Source organism: Sapajus apella, unplaced genomic scaffold (assembly GCF_009761245.1).
Source record: "Sapajus apella isolate SASKATOON/1434 unplaced genomic scaffold, GSC_monkey_1.0 scaffold12, whole genome shotgun sequence".
Taxonomy (NCBI): domain Eukaryota; kingdom Metazoa; phylum Chordata; class Mammalia; order Primates; family Cebidae; genus Sapajus; species Sapajus apella.
Window position 1 is genome coordinate 15,989,315 of NW_022436952.1, and position 21,754 is coordinate 16,011,068.

Below are 21,754 nucleotides of genomic sequence, written 5' to 3' on the forward strand. Positions count from 1 at the left end.
TTCCCTAACCTGCCCTGTCCTGTGTCCCCCTCCCTTGCAGCATCCACTCCAACGTGCTAAAGGATGAGTCTGAGACCCTAGCGGCCGGGGGGCTGCAGCTCCCCGAGGTCAGTCTGGGCCGCTTTGACTTCGACGTGTCTGACTTCTTCCTCTTCGGCTCACCGCTGGGCCTGGTCCTGGCCATGCGGAGGACGGTGCTGCCTGGGCTGGACGGTAGGGAGAGTGGGCAGGGGCCTGAGATTCCTGTGCGCCACTATGGCCACCCACTGTGTCAGGGCCTCAGAATGAGGGCAGTGGAGTTGGGGATGGGGGCAGGGAGGGTCACAGAGTTGGGATAGGTGGAAAGAGAGGAGAGAGGGTGGGGCAGAGAGGGGAGAGAGGAGCAGCTTCCCTCCCAACGTGGGGTGAAGGTGAGGCAGCTTCGGATGGATTTCACACTGTTCCCATCAAGTGCCCCTGGCTGCTTTTCTGGTGGTCATGCCCTTTGGAGAAGAGAGGCTATAATATTCACCCTCTTGCCTCCCACTCTCTCCTTCTCCTGTGCTGAGGCAGACACTGCAGCCAGGTTGGTTACTGCCCACCCCTGCATATCCCCAAGCCCTCCCCCACCTCAGGTGCCTTTGCTCATGCAATACCTGCAAATTTTTTTTTTTTTTTTTTGAGACAGAGTCTTGCTCTGTTGCCCAGGCTGAAGTACAGTGGCGCAATAGAGGTCTCGACTCCCTGCAACCTCTGCCTCTGGGGTTCAAGTGATTCTCCTGCCTTAGCCCTCTGAATAGCTGGGATTACAGGCACCCGCCACAATATCTGGCTAATTTTTGTATTTTTGGTAGAGATGGGGTTTCACCATGTTGGTCAGGCTGGTCTCAAACTCCTGACCTCAAGTGATCCATCTGCCTCAGCCCCCCAAAGTGCTGGGATTATAGGCATGAGCCACACTGCCTGGCTGGTACCTGCAACCTTGAACACCTTTTCATTTTCCTCTAAAATGCACACACCAGGCAACTGGCACCAGCAAGCATAGGGTCAGGGAGGGTAGCAGTGACTCCAAGGTCGGAAGCACACACCGTCTGATACTGCAGGGCATCTTGGGTATCCACAGATCCATGCTTTTAGCCAAAGCTTACTGACGAGCTGCAGTATGGAACAGATCAAGTGGGGAGGGCTCTGGTAGAAATGGAGGCAGGAAGGCAGAACCCCATGGCTGCCTTCAATGTCACAAACGAACCCTAGGGCTCCGTGGGTGCTGGAGGGTCCCAGTAGGGAGGCCCACGGAGGATGTGGAGGCCTCAGTGGAGACACCTGCTGGTCAGCAAGAGAAGTGTTCCACCTGCTCCAGCAAACCAGGAACTCCCTCTGGCCGCAGGCCTGGGAACTGAGTGCGTATAGCCCTGAGGCCTGCGGAAGGGGCAGCTGACCTGCCTGAAGGAACCTGGGCTGGTTTCCTATGTCAGGTAGTAACTAAGTGAAAACTGGAAGAATTTAAAGGAGTTGCCCTGTGGAAATGATGGAGGGAGGGCCCACAAGGAGAAGGGATGGTTTGAGCAAAGGCGCAGAGAAAGGAAAGCTGCAAGACCGAGCGGGGATGGGCAGGTGTGCACCGAGGCTGCAGTGCTGGGTGCCTATTACAGCGCTCCGGGTGGGGCCGATTGGCAAGGCCTTGAATGACAAACCGAAGGTAATGGCTTTGTTCCCATGGGAGCAGGGAGCCCTGGGAGGTTCTTGAAAGGGGAGTAGACTGCTTCAAGCTGTACTCCAGGGAGCCTCCGAGGGCCTAGGGAGCAGGTGCAAGAAAGGGGCTTCCTTCTGTGTCTTCCACTTCCTTCTGTGTCTTCACCCCAGGCTTCCAGATGCGCCCTGCCTGCAGCCAGGTCTACAGCTTCTTCCACTGTGCAGACCCCTCTGCCTCTCGGCTGGAGCCGCTGCTGGAGCCCAAGTTCCACCTGGTGCCCCCTGTCAGTGTGCCCCGCTACCAGAGGTTCCCACTGGGCGATGGCCAATCCCTCCTCCTCGGTAGGTTCTTGCGGGCAGGAGAGTGTGTGCTGAGCTGGAGGTGGGGTCCCCGCCCTGTGGCACCCAACACTGGCCTCTCTGGTCCAGCCCCTCCAAGCACTCAGTGAGTAGGGTGATTCCCCTGAACAGGGGCTGTGAGAACAGGATAGCCAAATCCTCTGTCCTCAGAGTGGCCCACCTGTGCCAAGCACCTGCTCCGTCTGCGGCATGTTGGGGCTCAGAGACCCAGGCTCTGTCCCCTAATGGGCTCCCAGACACACTCCTGTGGCCAGGGCTGGTGTAACACTTGAGCTTTCAGACCTGACGGCAGGTCCAGGGATCCATGCTCTGAGCTATTTGCAAGTACCCAGCTTAGACTCTGTAGGGGTAGGGCAGAGAGTGTGCCATTCTGGTGGGCTCCATGGGAGAGATGGCCTTTGATTAGGGTCCAGACAGAGGAGGTGCATTTGGACATGTAGAGAAGAGCTAGTGGACGAGGAGTGAGATCTTCTAGGGGAGAGAACAGCAGAAGCGAGGGCAGGTGGTTTGGCAACAAGCCAGTGGCCTCCAGGGTCAAGTGGGGTGATCTGGGCATGGACCGACTGTGTCATCGATGGGAGGCCTGTAACGGACAGTCAGAGACTTGGAAATCAGAGCCTTGGCTCCATGCCCGCCTTGAGGAGGTTTAGCCTAAGCCTGCTCAGAGCTATACGTCCGGGATGAAGGAGCTGTGGATGGGGCACATTCAGGATTAAAATCCATCCCTTCTTCACCCCTGATTCAATGGAGCCTTTGTTTCCAAATCCCTGCCTGCCTGGAGCTTCAGCAGGTAGGCTGGCCTGGAAACCTCCCTCCCCATGGGGCCCTTTTAGGTCAGGGGATTCTTCTCCCTCCCCCAAGGCTATCCTAGCTCCCAGGCTGGAGTCCTCATCCCTTCCAGAGGCGGCCTCAATCCTTTGTGGTGCAGGGGAGGAGTTGGATCAGAGACGACAAGGATATGAGTCACCCCTGGGGCCTCAGCTGGTGCTTTTGGGGCAATGTCCCAGAGGCTTCCTCTGCAGCTTCACTGCGTAACTCATAGCTGCAAGGAGGTAAATTCAGCAATGTGCTATGGCAACCAGGTCACTTGAGGCCCGGGGGGCTGGTGGGGTGGGCACAGTGAGAGGGGCAGGTGCCTGCTGGGCTGGCAAGTGAGCAGTGCCGGGGCTGGCTCCTCCCAGTGCGCAACCTCCCACCCAGCATAGGGCTGGCACTGAGTGGAACCTCCCACCCAGCATAGGGCTGGCACCAAGTGGGCGGCTCTGCTGGAGACACGTGACTCCGCCTGACCTTGAAATTCCCCCTCCAGCTGATGCCCTGCACACCCACAGCCCCCTCTTCCTGGAGGGCAGCTCCTGGGACAGCCCGCCTCTTCTGGACACCCCTGCCTCGCCCCCTCAGGCCTCAAGGTTCCAGCGCCCAGGACGGAGGATAAGCGAGGGCAGCTCCCACAGCGAGAGCTCAGAGTCCTCGGACGGCATGGCACCCGTGGGTGCCTCCCGCAGTGAGTGAGGTCCTTTTGGGGCCCTGCCTGATTTGGGGGAGGGGAACCTTCCTCTGGGTGGTTACTGGGTCACTGCTAGAGCTGCTGAGGGCAGGCCCTAGGGTGGGGAGAGGGTGGAGGACGTCCTGGGGGCTGCTTCTGCCTTTAGAGAGCTGAGGTCTGCTGGTGGAGACCAGGACAGCGGTCCAAATCCTCACTCAGGCCCCAATCTGAGCTCTCACCTCAGAGGAACCTTGACTTCTGACCTGGACAGAGCCGTGAACGGACCCTGGCTCATTTCAGAGCTCTGACCTTGAAGAGAGTACAGACCCCTGGCCCCTGACTGGGACTGAGCTTTGACCTCAAACAGAGCCCTGACCTCTGACCCTGGACAGTGCCCTGAACTCTGACCCTGGACAGAGCCCTGACCTCTGACCCTGGACAGGGCTCTGACCTCTGACCATGAAGGAAGTCCTGAACCCTCCAGACACAGACTCAGCCCCAACTTCAGACAGAGCTCACTGGGAACTGCCATGAGCGGCAGCCCTGGGCAAGACTGTGGACGTGTCTGTGGCTCTGGCCCTCCTTCCTGGGCACGGGCTTGGAGCACACATTTTAGGGGATGGCTGGTGGGTTTCGAGAAGGAGAGAGGAAGAGCAGCACATTTCCCAGGCTTTCTTCAGGCCAGGGGGCTCCAGCCCAAACCTGTGCCCCGCGTGATGCTTCTGCCACCAGTCTGTGCGATGGAGACCCCATGACCCTCTGGTTGAGGCCCGGGCCGGCCACCCATCCTCACCTTCCTCTCGGACCCACAGTCACAGCCAAGTGGTGGGGAACCAAGAGGATCGACTACGCCCTGTACTGCCCTGATGTCCTCACGGCCTTCCCCACCGTGGCCCTGCCCCACCTCTTCCACGCCAGCTACTGGGAGTCCACGGACGTGGTCGCCTTCATCCTGAGACAGGTACCGCTGCTGCCATTGTGGGCCTGCCCACAGGACCCGAAGGGGTGCCGCCCTTCTCTATCTGGAGAGGAGGCTGTTCTTGAGCAGTGTGCAAGGGTGACAGTGTGTGGGCTTAGTCCTCTGTGAGCATTGCTGCAAGGGATAGCAGGGACGTGGTGGTCCCTGGAGAGGCATGAGGAGTCCGAGAGTATATTTTAAGATGGGCGTATTAAGCATATTTGGGTGCTAAGAAGAGTGGTCTAGCAGAGGCAGTGTAGTCAGCACTGCAGGATTGAAAGGGGAGCATCACTGGAGCAGCGTCCTCAAGAAGCACGGAGGGGCTGGGATCAGTACTCATGCCGGTCTTAGGGAAGGGCCACCTGTTAGGCTGGGCATGGTGGCTCATGCCCATAATCCCAGCACTTTGGGAGGCCGAGGCAGGTGGATCACCTGAGGTTGGGAGTTCAAGACCAGCTTGACCAACGTGGAGAAACCCTGTCTCTACTAAAAATACAAAATTAGCCGGGCGTGGTGATGCATGCCTGTAATCCCAGCTACTCAGGAGGCTGAGGCAGGAGAATCGTTTGAATCCGGGAGGCAGAGGTTGCAGTGAGCGGAGGTTGCGACATTGCACTCCAGCCTGGGCAACAAGAGCAAAACTCCGTCTCAAAAAAAATAAAAGGAAGGGCCACCTGTTGTAACAGGGAAGGCAGAGAGTGGGGACAGAAACAGTTGGCTGCCAGGTTTGGGCCCAGGAGGCAGAGACTTCTCTCAGGAAGGGAGCCAACTGGGAGACTACTTTGGCCTCAGCTTCCAGGACAGGAGTGCAGGGACATGGGTCCTGGGGTCTACAGCCTCCTGATGGTTCCAGGCTGTGAGGTTGGGGGATGGCAGGGGCAGGGCCCAGCTGGTCACAAGCTGGTGGGCGCTGACACCCTGGGAGGGAGGCAGAGGAGCCAGAAGGCCTGACCAGGGGGCCCTGCTTGGCTCTCGGCCAGGTGATGCGCTACGAGAGTGTGAACATCAAGGAGAGTGCCCGCTTGGACCCCGCAGCACTAAGCCCTGCCAGCCCCCGAGAGAAGTGGCTTCGTAAGCGGACCCAGGTCAAGCTCAGGGTGCGTGCATTGCTGGGGTCACATACAGCTGGGACTGTGTCCTCCGGGAGGTGGGGCTGGGCTGGGGGCTGGGGCATCTGCATGGCAGGTCAGCAATTCGATTTGCCCTCAGAGCTTGACACCCGAACAGGCTGCTGGGACTCACACTCAGGTGAGGCCCAGGCACTGCAGCTGCAAAGTTGTATGAGTTACTTCCCCATGGCCTGGTTCCACAGTAGCCCTGAGGGCAGAGGTCCAAGACACTAGGGTTGGTGAGGAGATACCTGTTATAGAGCAATCGCTATATGCCAGACTGCGGTAGATGTGGACTTGAATCAGAAAGAGTCCTGGCGCTCAGCCTCACTTACCATAGAGTATGGCCTGGTATGATATTTGATAGAGGGAGGCACAGATTAAGACAAAGATGGAAAGAAGGATTGTCAGGGCAAATCATTCAGGCCTTCTCTGAAGAGGCTCCTCTGTGGGGTATTGAAGGGTGAATAGGAGTTTGAGGTGCATATATTTATTGATCCACTCAGCAAACAATCATCAATGCCTACTCTGTCTCAGTCGTTGTCCTAGGGAGTGGGGTATAGGGTTGTACAGACACAGCCATTGCTATGGTAGGCACCTCCAGTCTGGTGACAAGACCAGACATGGACCCCAGGAACAGTCCTAAGAGGTAGAAGGAGATCAATCCTTCATGAATCAACTCTTTTTTGGTAAACATATTTATTGCGATAAAATCCATGTATCCTATAATTTACCTATTTAAATGGTACAAATCAGTGGATTTTAGTATTCACAGATGTGTGCAACCATTACCACAGTCTGTTTTAGAACATTTTCATTACCTCCATAAAGGTCTCTACCCTTTAGCTGACACTCCCTCACTTGCCCTGAGCAATCAGGAACTGACTCTGTTCCTGCAGATCTGCCTATTCTGGACATTTCATTTCAATGAAATGATGTAATGTGTGACCATCTGTGTCTGGCTTCTTTCACTTAGCATATTGTCTTCAAGGTTCATCCACGTGGTTGCTGTGTTGGAAATTCCTTTCTGAGGCTGAATAATATTCCGTTGTATGGAGATGCGATGTTTTGCTTATCCATTGGCTACCTGATGGACATTTGGGCTGTTTTCACCTTTTAGCTACTCTGAATAATGCTGCCATGAACATTCGTATACGTTTTTGTATTTTTCATTTCTCATATGTTTTCATTTCTCTCGGATATATGCCTAGAAGTGCCATTGCTGGATCAAATGGTAACTCTGTTTAATCGTATAGGGAACTGCCAGACTGTTTTCCACAGTGACTGTACCATGTTACAGTCCCACTAGCAATGTATGAGGATTCTGATTTCTCTACATCTTCAGCAACCCCTGTGATTATCTCTCTCTCTGATTCCAGTCGTCCTGGTGGGTGTATTTCATTGTGGTTTTGATTGCATTTCCCTAATGACTAGTGATGCAGCATCTTTTCAGGGGCTGATATTCATGAACCAGCTGTTCCCTCCCCCAGACAGCACACCTGGAGGGAAGCCTATGTCCCCTACTTGGCTGAGTGTCTCCAGGGCAGGGCCCGCAACCTGTTCATCTCAGGGACCCATGCAAATGAGGTGTCTGTGGATATCTGTTGGATTGAATTAAAATGTGTGGGAACCGAAAGGAGGCCAAGAACGTATCTTTGAGGAGTCCAAGGAGTGCTTCTTGGGGAGGTGATCCTGAGCCTAGTCATAGTGAATGGGCTGGAGTGAGGGGCAAAAGGGCCGGGGATGGCACCGAGAGCCAGTGTGGGGGTGGGGTGGTGGTGTGAGCAAAGGCCTGGAGGCTGCTGCAGAGCTTGGCAGAAAGCACCAGATGGTGTGGACAGGGAGCAGTGGGAGACAAGCTTGAAGAGGTGGTTCAGGCAAGGCTTGGAGGGTTAAGCTCAGGGTCTGGACTCCACCCAGAGGACACTGGGGAGCTGGGGAGGGTGTTAATAGATCTGTGCTTTATGTTTTTTTGGTTTGTTTGTTTGTTTGAGATATAGTCTTGCTCAGACTGGAATGCAGTGGTGTGATCTTGGCTCATTGCAACTCTGTCTCCCGGGTTAAAGTGATTCTCTGTCCTTGGCCTCCCCCTTAGCTGGGACTACAGGCACATGCCACCATGCCTGGCTAATTTTTTGTATTTTTAGTGGAGATGGGGTTTCACCGTGTTAGCCAGGATGGTCTCGATCTCCTGACCTCGTGATCCATCTGCCTCAGCCTCCCAAAGTGCAAGGATTACAGGCATGAGCCACTGTGCCCGGCCAGATCTGTGCTTTATAAAGACAGAGGCTGTCTTGCAGGGACTGCCTTCGAGTAAGGAGCTCAGTTAGGAAGCTGTTAGCAGCACCCGGGCCATGTGGTTGTAGGGGAAAGAGGTGGCCAGCATGATAAAGGAATGGTCACTGGATTGAGAGACGGGGTCTTGGAGGCCAGGCTGGGAGTCAGGGCTGGTAGGGGCCAACACAGGCCTCAGAGCTGCAGAATGAACTGAAACCAGAAGTGAAGAAGAGTAGGGATGTTGAGACAGTCACAGATATCCTGGATAATCCTGGCGGGGCTGGGGCTGAGGCTGGGGAATTGGGCAAGGGGAGAATGAAACCAGGAGGGCTGTGAGTTCGTTGCTAAGTGGTAGAGCAGGTGCCGGGAACACAAGGCTTTGTTACACTCTTCTCTCTATGCTTGGGCATTTGAAATTTTATCTAAAAAAAAAAAAAAGACAGATGGTAAATATCTGTTGGATGTGAGCTGTGATGTGGAAGAAAGAATCAAAGGTGGCCAGGCAGTTTCCCGACCAGGCGTCTAGAGGACAAGGACGGGCTGTGAGGCCGGTTGTCCCCTCAGGGCTGAGCAGAGTCAAAAGCAGAGAATGTACAACAGCAGGAAGCCCAGTGCTCCTTGAAGATGGCATTAGGGGGACTCATGCTCTGTTTTTCTTACAAGTTCCCTGGGACCACATCTCTGACACTCCAGCGGAAGTGAGTAGGGAGACATGATTCAGTGGGCTTAATGGCTCTGGCCAGTCTGAAGAACACTGCGATGATACAGCAAGGTTGAGCCTGCAAAGGCTGAGCTGGCTTCTTTCTGTCCTTCCAGAATGTGACGGCTAATCACCGGGCCAACGACGTGATTGCCGCTGAAGATGGCCCCCAGGTCCTGGTGGGGCGGTTCATGTACGGGCCACTCGACATGGTGGCTTTGACTGGAGAGAAGGTACCCGGGGCTGGGCATCCTCTCCTCGGCCCCTCCACCTGCACCAGGTGCCTCATGGAGCCATATGGCATGTGGAGTGAGGGTTCCAGGAGGGCCGAGATGCCTGGGGTGGCCGCACAGGGCTGGAAGCCACTCACCTGCCTGGGCAGGCCAGGGAGGGTGAGCAAGGAGGAAAGGATGGGCTCAAAGCATCCAAGGATGAATGAGGAGCCAGGGTGGCAGGAGCCAGGGAATGTCAGGCAGGGACATCAGCCCAGAGCTCCCCTGCCCAGCCCCTCTGCCAAGCCTGCAGCCTCTCAGCCTTCAGGAAGTCCTGATTCCCTTCACTGCCACAGGTGGACATCCTGGTAATGGCAGAGCCGTCCTCAGGCCGCTGGGTACACCTGGACACGGAGATCACCAACAGCAGTGGTCGAATCACATACAATGTGCCCCGGCCCCGGCGCCTGGGGGTCGGCGTCTATCCTGTGAAGATGGTCGTCAGGTAAGACCCAGGGGCCGTTCTCACGGGGGTTTCTCTGCTTTCCATGGCCCTTCCAGCCAGGCCTGTCTAGAAGATGGGATCCTTGAGGCTCCTTTGACCCCCATCTCTGTCTGCGTGGACAGAGGTAGCTGGGAGAGGTCACTAGCCGTGGCATCAGGAGATGCCACACAGGTGCTCTCTGACCTTGACCCACCCCGAGCTCTGACCGCAGCTCCAGGCTGACCTCTGGCTTCAGGCTCACCTCTGACCCTGCCTGCACGGCTGACCATAGGGAGGTTCCTTTCAGGGGCGACCAGACCTGTGCCATGAGCTACCTCACGGTGTTGCCGCGGGGCATGGAGTGCGTGGTGTTCAGCATTGACGGGTCCTTTGCGGCCAGCGTGTCCATCATGGGAAGTGACCCCAAGGTCCGGCCGGGCGCAGTGGACGTTGTCCGGTGAGTGCCGTCTTCCATGAGGGATCTGTCTCCCTGGGGGGCAGGAGCCAGCAGTCCTGGGGGAAATACTTTGTTTTTCTGATTTGCCCTGGGAATTCTATTGATCTCTGGGGCTGTGAGCTGAGAAGTCCTGGCTTTACTTCTAACAGTAATTCATTGAGTGTCCTTGGGAGAAATCTCTCCTGCTTTCTAGACCTCAGCTTGTCTGTTTCTTCCTCCCTCCCTCCCTCACTTCCTTCCTCCCTCTTTCAATTCCTTCCATTTTCCTTCCTCCTTCCCTCTCTCCCTCCACTCAAGCATGCATCCACCACTTTCTGAGGCCCATTGTGGCCAGGCTGTGTGCTGAGCACGGATGCAGAGTGAGCTCCTAAGTTGGAGGAAACTCAGTCAGGTGGGGAAAATAAGTCGCAGGCATGAGAAACTGTAGCCTAGGGCTCCAAGTGATCAGAACCTCAAGAGTAGGAAGATGCCAGGCACTGGAAGTTCTTGGGGGCTGGAGAGTGCCCTGCCTTACCCCAGTGACCGTGATGGCTTTGGGGAGAGAAGAGGTAAAAGGGAGTTCTAAACCTGGAACGTTCTAAACAGGTAACAGCAATGGAGAGCTGGGATATGCCTGTGAGCACGTCCAGCACAGACATCTTGGTTTAAGTACAAGGACATAGAATGCACTCTGTGCCTGTAAGCATGGCATATTTAACAGCTACCTAGGACAGGGCTTGACAAAGAGTTATTAGCACACTTATGATTTATTCTTTAACAAGAAAGGAAACTTTAAAGAAGAACTTTTTTACTTCCCACAACAGGGCTCGTCCAGGGGCAGCAAAGCAGCTCTGGGTGGGCTGGAGGATCCCATATGCAAGGGCAGAGCAGGGACATGGCCACAGAAGCAGAGAGAGGCCTTGAGGCTCTACCTCAGGGCCCTGGGACCTGGAGATGCTGTCAGGCAAAGGAGTGCTGGGGTTAGATTTGTGATGTATAGAGATCACCATGTAAACACTGCAGAGGATAATAATAAAGCCAAGCACACCATGCATGCTTGGGATTAATTCCTTTCATCTTTAGGACAACCTCATGGGGTGGTTAATATTATTACGCCCATTTTACAGATGGGAACAGTGAAACCCTGGGAGGCTGAGTAATCTGTCCAGGGTTATATGGCTCAGGTTAGATGCCAGTAGGAATGGTGGGGGAGGGAAAGAGGCTGCCCAGAAGGCTTTTGTAGTGGCCCAGGAGAGAGATGGGGCCCAAGCTAAGGATGAGAAGCATGGCTTCAGTGAGAGGGCTGGGGAGGGTAAAGAGCCTGGCCTGGTGAAACCATAAAGCTTGCTCCCTGGAGGAGGAGGAGGGATGGAGGCACAGGGAACAGGGAGGAATGAAAGGCACCTGTCTCTGGCTCTGAAGTGGCTGTGAGCAGGGGGGCAGGGGTGAGGAGATGAATTTCGATATAGGCATGCGGTGCCTGCAGGGCCATCGAGGGGGGATGTCCTGGGTTCAACCCGGAGAGGGGATTCAGGGTCCCCTGTGTTCTCTCCAGTATGCCTCCGGCTGGTCTCTCTGGCATCTCAGGAGGGCAGCTAAGGGCAGGGTGGGTTTTTGGGCATTGGGTGCCTTGTGCTGGGTGGGGCTGGACCCTCCTGATGCCATCTCGCCAGGCACTGGCAGGACCTGGGCTACATGATCCTTTACATCACGGGGCGGCCGGACATGCAGAAGCAGCGGGTGGTGTCGTGGCTGTCCCAGCACAACTTTCCCCAGGGCATGATCTTCTTCTCGGACGGGCTGGTGCACGACCCGCTGCGGCAGAAGGCCATCTTCCTGCGCAACCTCATGCAGGAGGTGAGTGTCCAGTCCAGGGTGGGGGCGGGGGCAGGGGCAAGGGCTGCTCTGCGGCTTGAGAGCGTGACCCTCCTCCACACCACGCCCTGCCTTCCAACCCTCCTCTCTACCACTCCTGCCTCCCTCCACCCGGGTGGGGCCTCATGGATGTGCAGTGTGCAAAGTCCATTCCTGTGGATCTTGCTGGGTCCTCCAGCAGCCCTGAGAGGTAGGTATTAGTCTCGTCACTGATAGAGGAGAAAGGTGAGGAGTCAGAGGCTTGCCCTAGATCTGAGTCAGACTTTCATCCTTTATCTCCTGACTCTCTACATCTGGCCATTCATCCAAAGGACATTTAAGTGTCAATTGCGTTCCTTACTCTGTGCTTGTTGGGGCTGCACAGAGACAAACAGAACGGGGAAGAGGGGGCAGGATGTTCTTTTCGTGACCCGGAGCTATGGTTCCCTCTAGCAGCACCTGGGAACTCAGAAGTGCAAATTCTCTGCCCCGCCCCTCTACAACCCTCTTAGATCTACTCAATCAGAAACTCTGGGGAGGGGCTCAGGAACCTTTTCACAAGCTCTCCAGGGGATTCTGATGCACAGAAAGATTTTGAGAATCCCCGACCTAGAGCAGAGCAGGAGTTGACAACCAATGACCAAATCCAGCCCACAGACTGTTGATGTGATTGTGAGCTATTGTCTCCGTCCATTTCAAATGGACGAAGACAATCAAACGAATGGTACTTCATGACATGAAAATTACATGCATTTCAGTGTCTCTAAATAAAAAAGTGTGACTGGAACTCAGCCAAACTCATCTGTTTACATACTGTCTATGATTGCTTTTTGCAATACAACAGGAGAATTGAGTAATGGTAACACAGTGCGAAGCCTGAGACATTTACTATCTGGGCTTTCCAAGAAAAAGTCAGCAAATCCCTGGTCTAGAGGAGGAAGGACATGTAAATTGACAAGCACTGGTGTGTGGTTGGAAAAAGACCCTTTTAGCAAACAGAGGAGAAATGACTTGGGTTTGGCCATGGAGGCCAGGGAAGGCTGGTAACTTTTGAGCTGAGTCTTGAAGGATGAGTTTGTCAGGTAGACAATAAAACAGCCTGTGCAAAGGCACAGAGGCAGGACAGAGCTTGGGACGTTCTCAGAGCTGCAGGCATCCAGGATTGGGGTAAATGCAGGCAGGGTTACACCCAGGACAAGTGGGAGCTGAGCCCTCAGAGATCATCAGGGGCCCAAACTTGGCAGATCCTGAAAACCTTGGAAACCAGGCCAAGATCATAAACTCTCTGCTGAGGGTAATAGGGAGCCGTGGAAGAGTTTAAAGCAGGGAAGTGGCAGTGTTTAATTTGGCTTGTAGAACAATCCTATTGGTGGCTGTGTGGAGAACAGATTGGGAGCTGTTGCCCAAGCAAAAGACAGGAAGACCATAATCCAGGCAACGAGGACCACAGGATGGAGAGAAAAGCAGGGACAGGATTAGGAGGTGGAATTGTTAGGACTCAGGGATGCTGGGATGCAGGGAGTGAGGAGTTGAAGATGCCTGCGCTGGGTGACCAGGAGGTATCCAGGTGCTGCACACCTGACCAAGGTCTCTATGGAGGCAGAGCCTGATGTTCTGCTCACCAATACAGCTTCTGGATTGGGGTATGATGCCCTGTGGTAGGGACTCAATAACTGTTGGTAGAGTGAATGAATGAATGAATGAATGAGTGGATGTGAGGGGACATGAGAGGAGGACCAGGCTAGAGGGAGATGAGCTCAGCTGTGGATATGTCAAGGCTGCTATGGCCATGGGACCTGATATGGCTTAGGGGAGGTCTGGGCTGCAGGTGGAGACTGGGAAACGATGCATGGGACAGATCAGTGGAGCCCCAAGAGGGTAGGCGAAGCATGAGAAGAGAAGAGGCTGTGCTGGGCCCCCAAGAGCAGGACAAGGAGCGGCTGAGGAACCAGGAGGAGAGTGAGAGGGGGAGGAGGGCCAGGAGAGAGAGGCTCCAGGTATCTGGAGAAGAGGGGTTCAAGGAGACAGTGTCCCTCTTGCCAAGGGTGTGGGATGCTGTGAACTGTCCACTAGACAAAGATTGACCACCGGATGACCTTGGTGAGGAAGGGACACTTTGGAAGGACAAGGGGGCAAAAGTAGTAGAGTGAGGAGCAGAGAAGGTGGGTGTCAGCTGGGAGGTTCATGAAGAAGGTAGGCAGGGTCGCCAGAGCTGGAGGATCCAAGTTACAGGAGTGAGCTCAGGTGAATGAGAAGGTGGAAGGACCAGACAAAAAGAGGCTGCTCCGTCCTCTGAGCCAAAGGCCAGCTGGGAATAAACCAACCATTGAGGGGAGGGGCAGCGGGCTGAGGAAGCCCTCTCCTTGGTTCAGCATCAAAGGCAGTCACCTGCAGGATGGAGTAGGTCCCAGGGAAGGACAGGAAGAATATGGAAGGTGAGAGCTGCGTGGCTCTGCCAGTTTCTTTAGCAGCTCTTGGTGGGCAGCGTGTACAACCAGACAAAGGGGCTGGTGGAAAAGTTCCAGGGTTGAGATTTGGCCGGGCAGGTGTGGGAGGAGGATGAAGGGGTGAGAGACCCTGGGGTGGAGGCAGAGGGCACAGGGATGCCACGGGTCACTCAGTCAGGTTAAGGAAGGGGCAAGGCAGGAAGGTGTTGCAGAAAACACAAGCGTCGGTGAGGCTGAGAGCAGCCAGGGGCGGGCAGAGAAGTGGAGGGGAGCGGGGGCAGAATCCCTGGGCGGAGTGGACATGTGGAATTTCACAGTTTGAGGGGCAGGTTCTGAGTTTGGTCCTGGAAGTGATGGCCACTGCCATCAAAGAAGGTGCAAAGCTGCGAGGCTGGCTGGGAGGTGGTAGGTCCTTCACATCACTTGGACTGTGGGTCCTCCCAGCAATGGTGGCGCTTGGGAGGAAGGAAAGCTGTGACCCAGGACCAAAGTCTCCAGTGGGTTGGAAAGAGCATGATTGGGAAAAAAGAGGATGACATTGAGGGGAGGCACACATCGAGGGGCAGCTGGGGGGCCGGCACCTCACAGGAGGAGGTAGTTTGATCCGGTTTATCTCCAGGAGGGGAGGGGAAGGTGATGGTCTGGAAGTGTCCCTGGAGCAAGGTGGATCTTGTGCAGTTGTCTGAATTGAATTGGGGATTCTGGGAAGGTCCTGTGAGAGGCATCGGGCAAATGGCAAACCCCAGTGTGGAGCAGTGTGGACACACAGGATCAGGAGCCAGGCAGAACCGGCTTCCCGTCCTGGCCCTGTGAGCCGGAAGCCTGAACTCGATTTCCTTATCCACAAGGAACACTTTGCTTCATTGTTCCTTAACTGGAGTGTGCTGCTGCTGGAGGGGAGGGGGTCAGTAAATGCTGTGGTCACACCTGCTTACCAGCAGAGCCCTGCGCTGGGCCTGGGTGCAAGGAGGGGTTGCCACTTGGGGGTTCATTCCTGACACAGGGTGGCCTCATGGCTTGGAGTCTACCAGAGTGCACATAGAGTCCCCAAGCAGGGGCTCCCCGGGGTTGGCTTGGGAAGGCTTTCTGGGGGATGGACTGGCCTCACTCTCCCTTCATGGCCTGCCCTGTATTCCAGTGCTTCATCAGAATCAGTGCGGCCTATGGCTCCACAAAGGACATCTCTGTCTACAGTGTGCTGGGCCTGCCAGCCTCCCAGATCTTCATCGTGGGCCGGCCCACCAAGAAGTACCAAACCCAGTGCCAGGTGGGTGGAGGCTGGGCTGGAGGTGGGGAGTTGGGAGGGAGGTCAGGGAAAGGGATGGAGGGTCATTCATTCATTCATTCATTTGTTCATTCCCCCATTGGCTCATTCATTTATTCAACAAACACTGCTGGCTGCCTGCGTTGGGCCAGGACCTGTGTTGGGTGCAGGGGAGAATCCCAAGTGGAGTCAGATGCAGCATTCTTCTGTGCAGTGGGGAGATGGACACATTTGCAGTTAGTGACAGTACAGTGTAGCAAGTGCCATGATGGATGACGGGGAGCACAGGGAATTGTGGGGCCCTGGAGAGGGGCCACTGACCCAGACTCCAGGGCATGGCTGGATTTTGGGAATTTGAAGGAATGGTCCAGGAAGGGCCTGAGATTGAGAAGAGTATTTGTGGCAGAGGCAGCAGCAAAAGCCAAGGTCAGGAGGTGACAGAGAACATGTATATTCTGGGAACTGCCAGTGACTCAGCTTGGCTGCGTGGGATGTGAGCCGGGAGGTGGGGGAGGGGGCTGGAACGGTCAGCGCAGCCGAGATGGCCTGTGTGGGGACTCTTGTCAGAGGGTGGGATGGACAGGGGCATGAGCAGGTGTGTGATTCAGGAAGCTCCCTCAGGCTGCAGGTGGAAAGAAAAGCCGAGAGGGAGTTGAAGGGAAAGTGGAGGGTCTGAGAGGCATTTTTTGGTGGGAGATGGATTGGATTTGGTAATGCCCAGATCAGATGTGCGGGATGAGAGAAAGGGAAGGTGGAGGCCAGCGCCTTGGTCTGTGGCTTGGGTGACCATGTAGGAGGTGACAGTATTGGAATCACACAGCAGGGGGAAGGGAAGGAGGGGACCTCCCTTTGAGGCATGTCAAGTGCGTGGTTCCTGAGAGTGAACTGTGGGTAGAGGGCCAGGAGATGGTAGCGTCTCAGAGTTGGGAGCTCAGAGGTCCCACTACTCACACTCTAAAGTGCCTGGGCATCACCTGCGGATCTTGTTGACATGCACATTTTGATTCCACGGGACTAGGGTGGGGCCTGAGGTTCTGCCTAGCAAGGGGCCAGGTGGTGTTGATGCTGCGGGTCCATGGACCACACATCGAGTAGTGAGATTCTTCTCTGAGCTAGCCGGAAAGACTAGCAAGGAGGGCAGTGATGGGGCTCCAAAAAATGACAAGATGCATGGAGAGGCCGCATGATGGGAGGGACTTTGCAGGATTCTAGCCAGCCAAGCGACAAGGATGGGCACTTCCCTACCATCAATAATCCAGAGTCCAAGCACCGTGGCTCATGCCTGTGATCCCAGTGCTTTGAGAGGCAGGATGATTGCTTGAGCCCAGGGGTTGAAGGCCAGCCCTGGCAACACAGCAAGACCCTGTTTCTACAAAAAATTAAAAAATGAGCTGGGTGTGGTGGCATGTACCGGTAGTCCCAGTCACTCAAGAGGCTGAGGCTGGAGGATTAGTTGAGCTGGCGAGGTTAAGACTGCACTGAGCTGAGATTGGGCCACTGCACTCCAACCTGGGCAGCAGCGCAAGACCCTGTCTCAAATAAATAAATAAATAAATAAATAGAAATAAAATAAAATAGAAAATCCAGAGGAACTGGTGTGACCCATGGGTACGGGTAGAGGTGCATGCTTTTCCAAAGTGGGATGGGGACCCTGGAACAGTAAAGAGCTCCTGGTTTCCCCAGGGGTTCCTCAGAGAAGCTGGAGGCACCTCAGTAGGGTGTTCCCAGGAAATGATGGGGACAGGATCAGGATCAGGGGCCTGCCCTGCCCCTCTGCCTGACTCCCATCCCCTCCCCTCCCTTCCTCTTCCTCCCCTCCCCTCCCCCCCCTTCTCTCCCCTCCTCCCCTCCCCTCCCTTTCCTCCCTTTCCTTCCCTCCCCTCCCTTATCTCCCCTTCTCTCCCACCCGTCTTCTCCCCTCCCCTCCCCTTCCTTTTCTTCCCACCCCTTTCCTCCCCTCCCCTCCCTTCCCTTCCTCCCTTCCCTTCTCTCCCCACCCCTTCCTGCCCCTTCCTTCTCCCTCCGCCCCTCCCCTCTCTTCTTCTCCCTTCCGTCTCCTCCCTTCTTCCTTTTCCCTTTCCCTCCCCTCCCCTCCCTTCCCCTCCCTTCTTCCCTCCCTGGCTCCTCCCCACCCTGCCCCTCCGCACCCCACCGTTTGCAGTTCCTGAGCGAGGGCTACGCAGCACACCTGGCCGCGCTGGAGAGCAGCCACCGCTCGCGCCCCAAGAAGAACAACTCACGCATGATCCTGCGCAAGGGCAGCTTCGGGCTCCACGCGCAGCCGGAGTTCCTGCGGAAGCGCAACCACCTGCGCAGAACCATGTCCGTGCAGCAGCCCGACCCGCCCGCCGCCAACCCCAAGCCGGAGCGGGCGCAGAGCCAGCCCGAGTCCGACAAGGACCACGAGCGGCCGCTGCCCGCGCTCAGCTGGGCGCGCGGGCCCCCCAAGTTCGAGTCGGTGCCCTGAGGGGCGGGTCGTGCTCCGAGCAGGGAGGGGGCGCCCAACCAGGCTGCCTGCGGGGACTGGAGGGGCGGCCCTCTCCCCGACACAGGCGTTTTCCTGCTTTTTCCCTCCCGTGTCTGTCCAGCAGTGTCCGAGCAGAGCGGGGAGGGACCCTGCCCGGCCTCGGGGGCTCCCTGGGCTGCGACGGGGTGAGATCCAGGGGTCTCAATGCAGCCACTGCTGCCTCCCATGTGCCTGTGACCGCACGCCCGCCCGAGTAGGGTTCTTGTTTGTGTCATCCTGGGGGCAGGCTTGCCCTGGGCTGGTGCGTTTGGGCAAAGTCGACCATCCTCAGTCCCCAGGCTTCACAGTGAGCTGGGCTGGCCCTCAAGGGGCAGCCCCAGCCCCGGGACCCAGCGCCGCTGGCAAGCACAGCTTCTCGGCTGGTTTGTGGAGGCGTGAGTGGCATGTGTGCCCGCCCTCCCTGTGGCCCTTGGTCTTGTTTGGGTTGGCGCTCTTATGGCAAGATGGCCACTTTCTGGGAGTGAGAGCGCATCCCCTGGCTCATCTTAATGCCGTCTCTGTCCACAGTCCTGGGGAGGTGGAGTCTGGTGCTGACGGTCTGTCCTGTGGCTGTCCATTGTCCCCAAACACCCACCCCCACTTGTCCTAAGTGTCCTCACCATTTCTCTGTGGCCCTGGGGGCCAGGGGTTCCTCTTCCTGGAGCCCTGCCTCATGCCCTCCCTCAGGAGGCTGCAGCCTTGGGCTCTGGCTCAGCTGGGCTGGCTGTGAGCCCCTGAGCTGGTTGCTTGCCCTCTCTGGGCCCCTTCTGTTATTGGAGGGATCCCCTAGCTGAGATTGGTGTGAGTCTTTGACTCCAGTGTGTCCTGGAGTTTGGCCCCTTGAGGCTTTTCAGGTCTAAGGGCCCCTCAGAGTGTCCTGTGACCCATGCCTTTCACAGAGCCTGGGAGACAGGGTCTGGGTGGGTTGGGAACGAGAAGGAGGGGCTCTTAAAAGAGCTGCTCTGGGCCGGCTGGGAAGGGATCCCTACTCCATGGAGAGGCGCAGTTGGTTTGCCTTGCACTGATGCCCAAACTGGGTGTCCCAGGGACAACCCACCTCCATCTCCGACCAAATGACCTGGCTCCCCCTACCCCCAGCTCTGCCAGGACCCATTTATCCTTTTTGGCTCCTGGGGGCATAGAGCAGAGATTCCGAGGTTCTAGGGGGTTCCTGGAAGTTTGGTTCCAACTGTTGCATTCTTTTCCCTTTCCCCTGCCGCTCAGTGTGTTCCAGTACTCTCCTCCTGGGTAGTCCCCTGAGGTCGGCAGGTCTTGGCCCTTCTGGGGCCCCTAAAGCCAGCCCAGGCCCTCCTGCTGCTGAGCCTTGGCCTGGGCATTGGTTTCCTGCATCCCCTGGCCCCCTGACTCCCTGGCCCAGGCCCACACCAGCTGTGTGGGGCTGCCCAGGTGGCCTCTGAGCCCCCATGGGCCACCTCTGAGGCTGGTCCCAGCAATTTCAGACGTCTGTATCCACAGCAGGCATCTGTGTCAGCTCAGTGTCGCTTCTGCTCAGTGTCTACCTCTCTTGGCTCCCATGCAGCCAATGACGCTGCTATTGGGGGCAGCTGGCACCACCGTTGTGAACTGGCTGGCAAACTGGGTGCCCTCCTGGGGCTGGAGGGGTCTGGGCTCCCAGCCCCCAACCCTGCTCTCTCCACTAGAAATGTGTCTTCAGTCTGCCAGCTCTTCTGCTCCACTTCTGGCGCCGCCTCCTTCACTCTAGCCCAGGGCTGTTGGTGAGTCTGTGGGGAGGAGTGCCGATCAGCCTCAGCCTCAGCCTCAGCCTCCTGTATGGTCCTGCCTCCAGGCTGTTCATAGGTGCCCATCCCCCCTTTAACATTTCACAGTTCTTGGTTTTCCAAAGGCACCAGCTCATATGGCATAGCTACCCCAACCCTAATCCTTCCCAAAAATATTCTGATTTAAACTTGGGCAGACTTAGTCTGATTCTTGAAAACTCTTACCATTTCCTTTTTGCAGAAGCCACTGATTACTCTAAAATGATAAATACTTAGTATGAGCTATTTTGTTCCCAGTTAGATTCCCTCTTCCCTGAGAACCCCAGGCTAGGTGAGAGGTTGGGGGGGGGGGGCAGAGAGAGAGAGAGAGAGAGAGAGAGAGAGAGAGAGAAAGGAAGACAGAAAGAGAGAGTGAGCACACATGGGCCAGGATCCCTGGGGAATTTGAAGTTAGTGTGACCCAGGTTCTGTGGCTCTGGGTGTCAGAACTGGGACAAGGACCCAGCAGAAGGGCCACCACCCCTTTTGGAAGCAGCTCTGGCTCCAAGCAGGTAGGAAGATTGTAGCTTTGACCGACAATGCACACATGAGATGCTGATGGTGTACAGTGAGATATTGTGAACACAGTTGGAGCTGTAGTTGGTGTGTGTGAATGTGTGTACATGCGGTTCTGTGTCGTGGTGAGACAGCGTATGTTTCAGTACGGCTTTCACAGCAACTGTGTCACGCATATATGCACTTTCTATCCTAGCGGTTTGTTCGGTTTTGTCCGTCTAGTGAAGTTGGAGAAAAAAAGAACCAAGTTGTGTTGTCCTCTGGAGGGGGTGCCGCTGCCTCTCCTTGAGTAGTTCTGTGACCCCCAATCCAGCTGTTTTCTAGAGAATCTTTCTAGCCTCTGGTATGCCTGCTTTCCGGCAGCTGGACCAGATCTTCCCGCCTTACCAAAGCTCCTTGTTTCTTGTGTGGCATGTTTGTTCTTCCTGATCTGGCGGCTGTCGTGGCTGAGGGCCTGCCTGCCACCTTCCTTTACCATTTGCCCTGTTAGGGTTCAGGGTGCATCCTTAGCCCAGGACCTGCTCTTCCAGCATCATGGGTTTTTTTCCTAAAGATCTCAACGGCTCCCGTGGGCTCTGTAAAATATTTTTTTAAAAAGCAGACTCCTTTCACACATTGGGATGAATGGCCCTCTTGTCTGGGTGCTGGGCTACAGCAAACGAATGTGTTTGAATTCTAGTATTCCAGAGATTCGTGGTGGTGGGTGCTCTGGAAGAGGCGAGGCTGGATCTCACGGTTTTTAAACTGTATTTTTACCCCTTTGGGACCCATAGCTTGCCCTGGAGTCGTTCATGAGGCACGAGAGTCCTCTGCATCCTCACTCTCCCACCCAGCCCAGGTGCAGCCCCGGGAGGGGGCCCTGACCCCGCCTTAAACAACCAACTTTCCCACCGAATCCCATCTGGGGGGGTTTGGGTGCGAAGTGCCCTGAAAACCTATTGTCTTTTGGCTCAGCCAAAAGAAACATCCCCTCCTTCCTTTCCTGCGGCTTAGGGGAACTTTCATAAAAACCACAGTTAGGGTTAAGTCCAAGCCCTGATGCCTGACCTGGGTCCTGCTCTCCTTGTTGAGAAACTAACAGGCACTTGGGAGGGAAATTTGAATTTGACTCCACCCTCTTTGCGACATAGGAGAAGCAGGTGACACCAAGGAGGGGCAGGCCAGAAGAGGGCGACTTGTGCACAGGGACCCCCACCCTAGGACCCCTCTGTCCTTTTCTCTTTGTTTACTTGGTGGTGGCAGCCAGCCTGACCTTGTCTGTGGTCTGACTGTTCCTAAGTGTGTAACTTTCAGTATTATCTGTGACAGATGGTTCCATGGTGAAAAAGGTTTATTATATTCTTTATGGCTGCCTTGTACAAAATCCGTTAGAAACGCTAATGTAAGATACCAGATTTCTAACAAAACAAAAACAGCATTATGGAGTTAAAAGATTTTTACAACTGGTCTTGATTTTGATGTGAGCTGGTTTTTAGCTCTCAAACGTTGTCACTTAAATAAAAACCTTATTTGCCTTTACGATGTGTTTTGCTCTGAATGAAGTTGAGAAACCTTTCCCCTTATACATGTTCTCCCTGGGGTGGGACTTGGGGGCAGGCTGGCTGGAAGCAGAGGTAGATGAGGGCCAGACCCCAAACCACAAATCTATAGCACAGAGTGGTGTGGGAGGGCGGGGGACATTGGAGGTTGGCAGTGA

General features: G+C 55.6%; 1 protein-coding gene across 2 annotated transcripts in view; it reads left to right on the top strand.

Moving 5' to 3' along the window:
• Window positions 1–21,576, top strand: part of PITPNM3 (PITPNM family member 3) — a 108,591-nt gene extending 87,015 nt beyond the window's left edge. The window contains exons 10-20 of one of the 2 annotated variants that reach the window (XM_032280145.1): window positions 41–213; window positions 1,843–2,013; window positions 3,341–3,535; window positions 4,330–4,478; window positions 5,456–5,572; window positions 8,678–8,794; window positions 9,130–9,278; window positions 9,565–9,714; window positions 11,367–11,550; window positions 15,133–15,261; window positions 17,420–17,760. In XM_032280145.1, the coding sequence (XP_032136036.1) occupies window positions 41–213; window positions 1,843–2,013; window positions 3,341–3,535; window positions 4,330–4,478; window positions 5,456–5,572; window positions 8,678–8,794; window positions 9,130–9,278; window positions 9,565–9,714; window positions 11,367–11,550; window positions 15,133–15,261; window positions 17,420–17,725 (1,840 nt within the window). In that variant the 3' untranslated portion in view covers window positions 17,726–17,760. Of the gene's footprint in view, window positions 1–40; window positions 214–1,842; window positions 2,014–3,340; window positions 3,536–4,329; window positions 4,479–5,455; window positions 5,573–8,677; window positions 8,795–9,129; window positions 9,279–9,564; window positions 9,715–11,366; window positions 11,551–15,132; window positions 15,262–17,419 lie in introns of both variants that reach the window. The other variant, XM_032280146.1, reaches the window with a different exon arrangement.
• The last annotated feature ends 178 nt before the right edge of the window (window positions 21,577–21,754 follow it).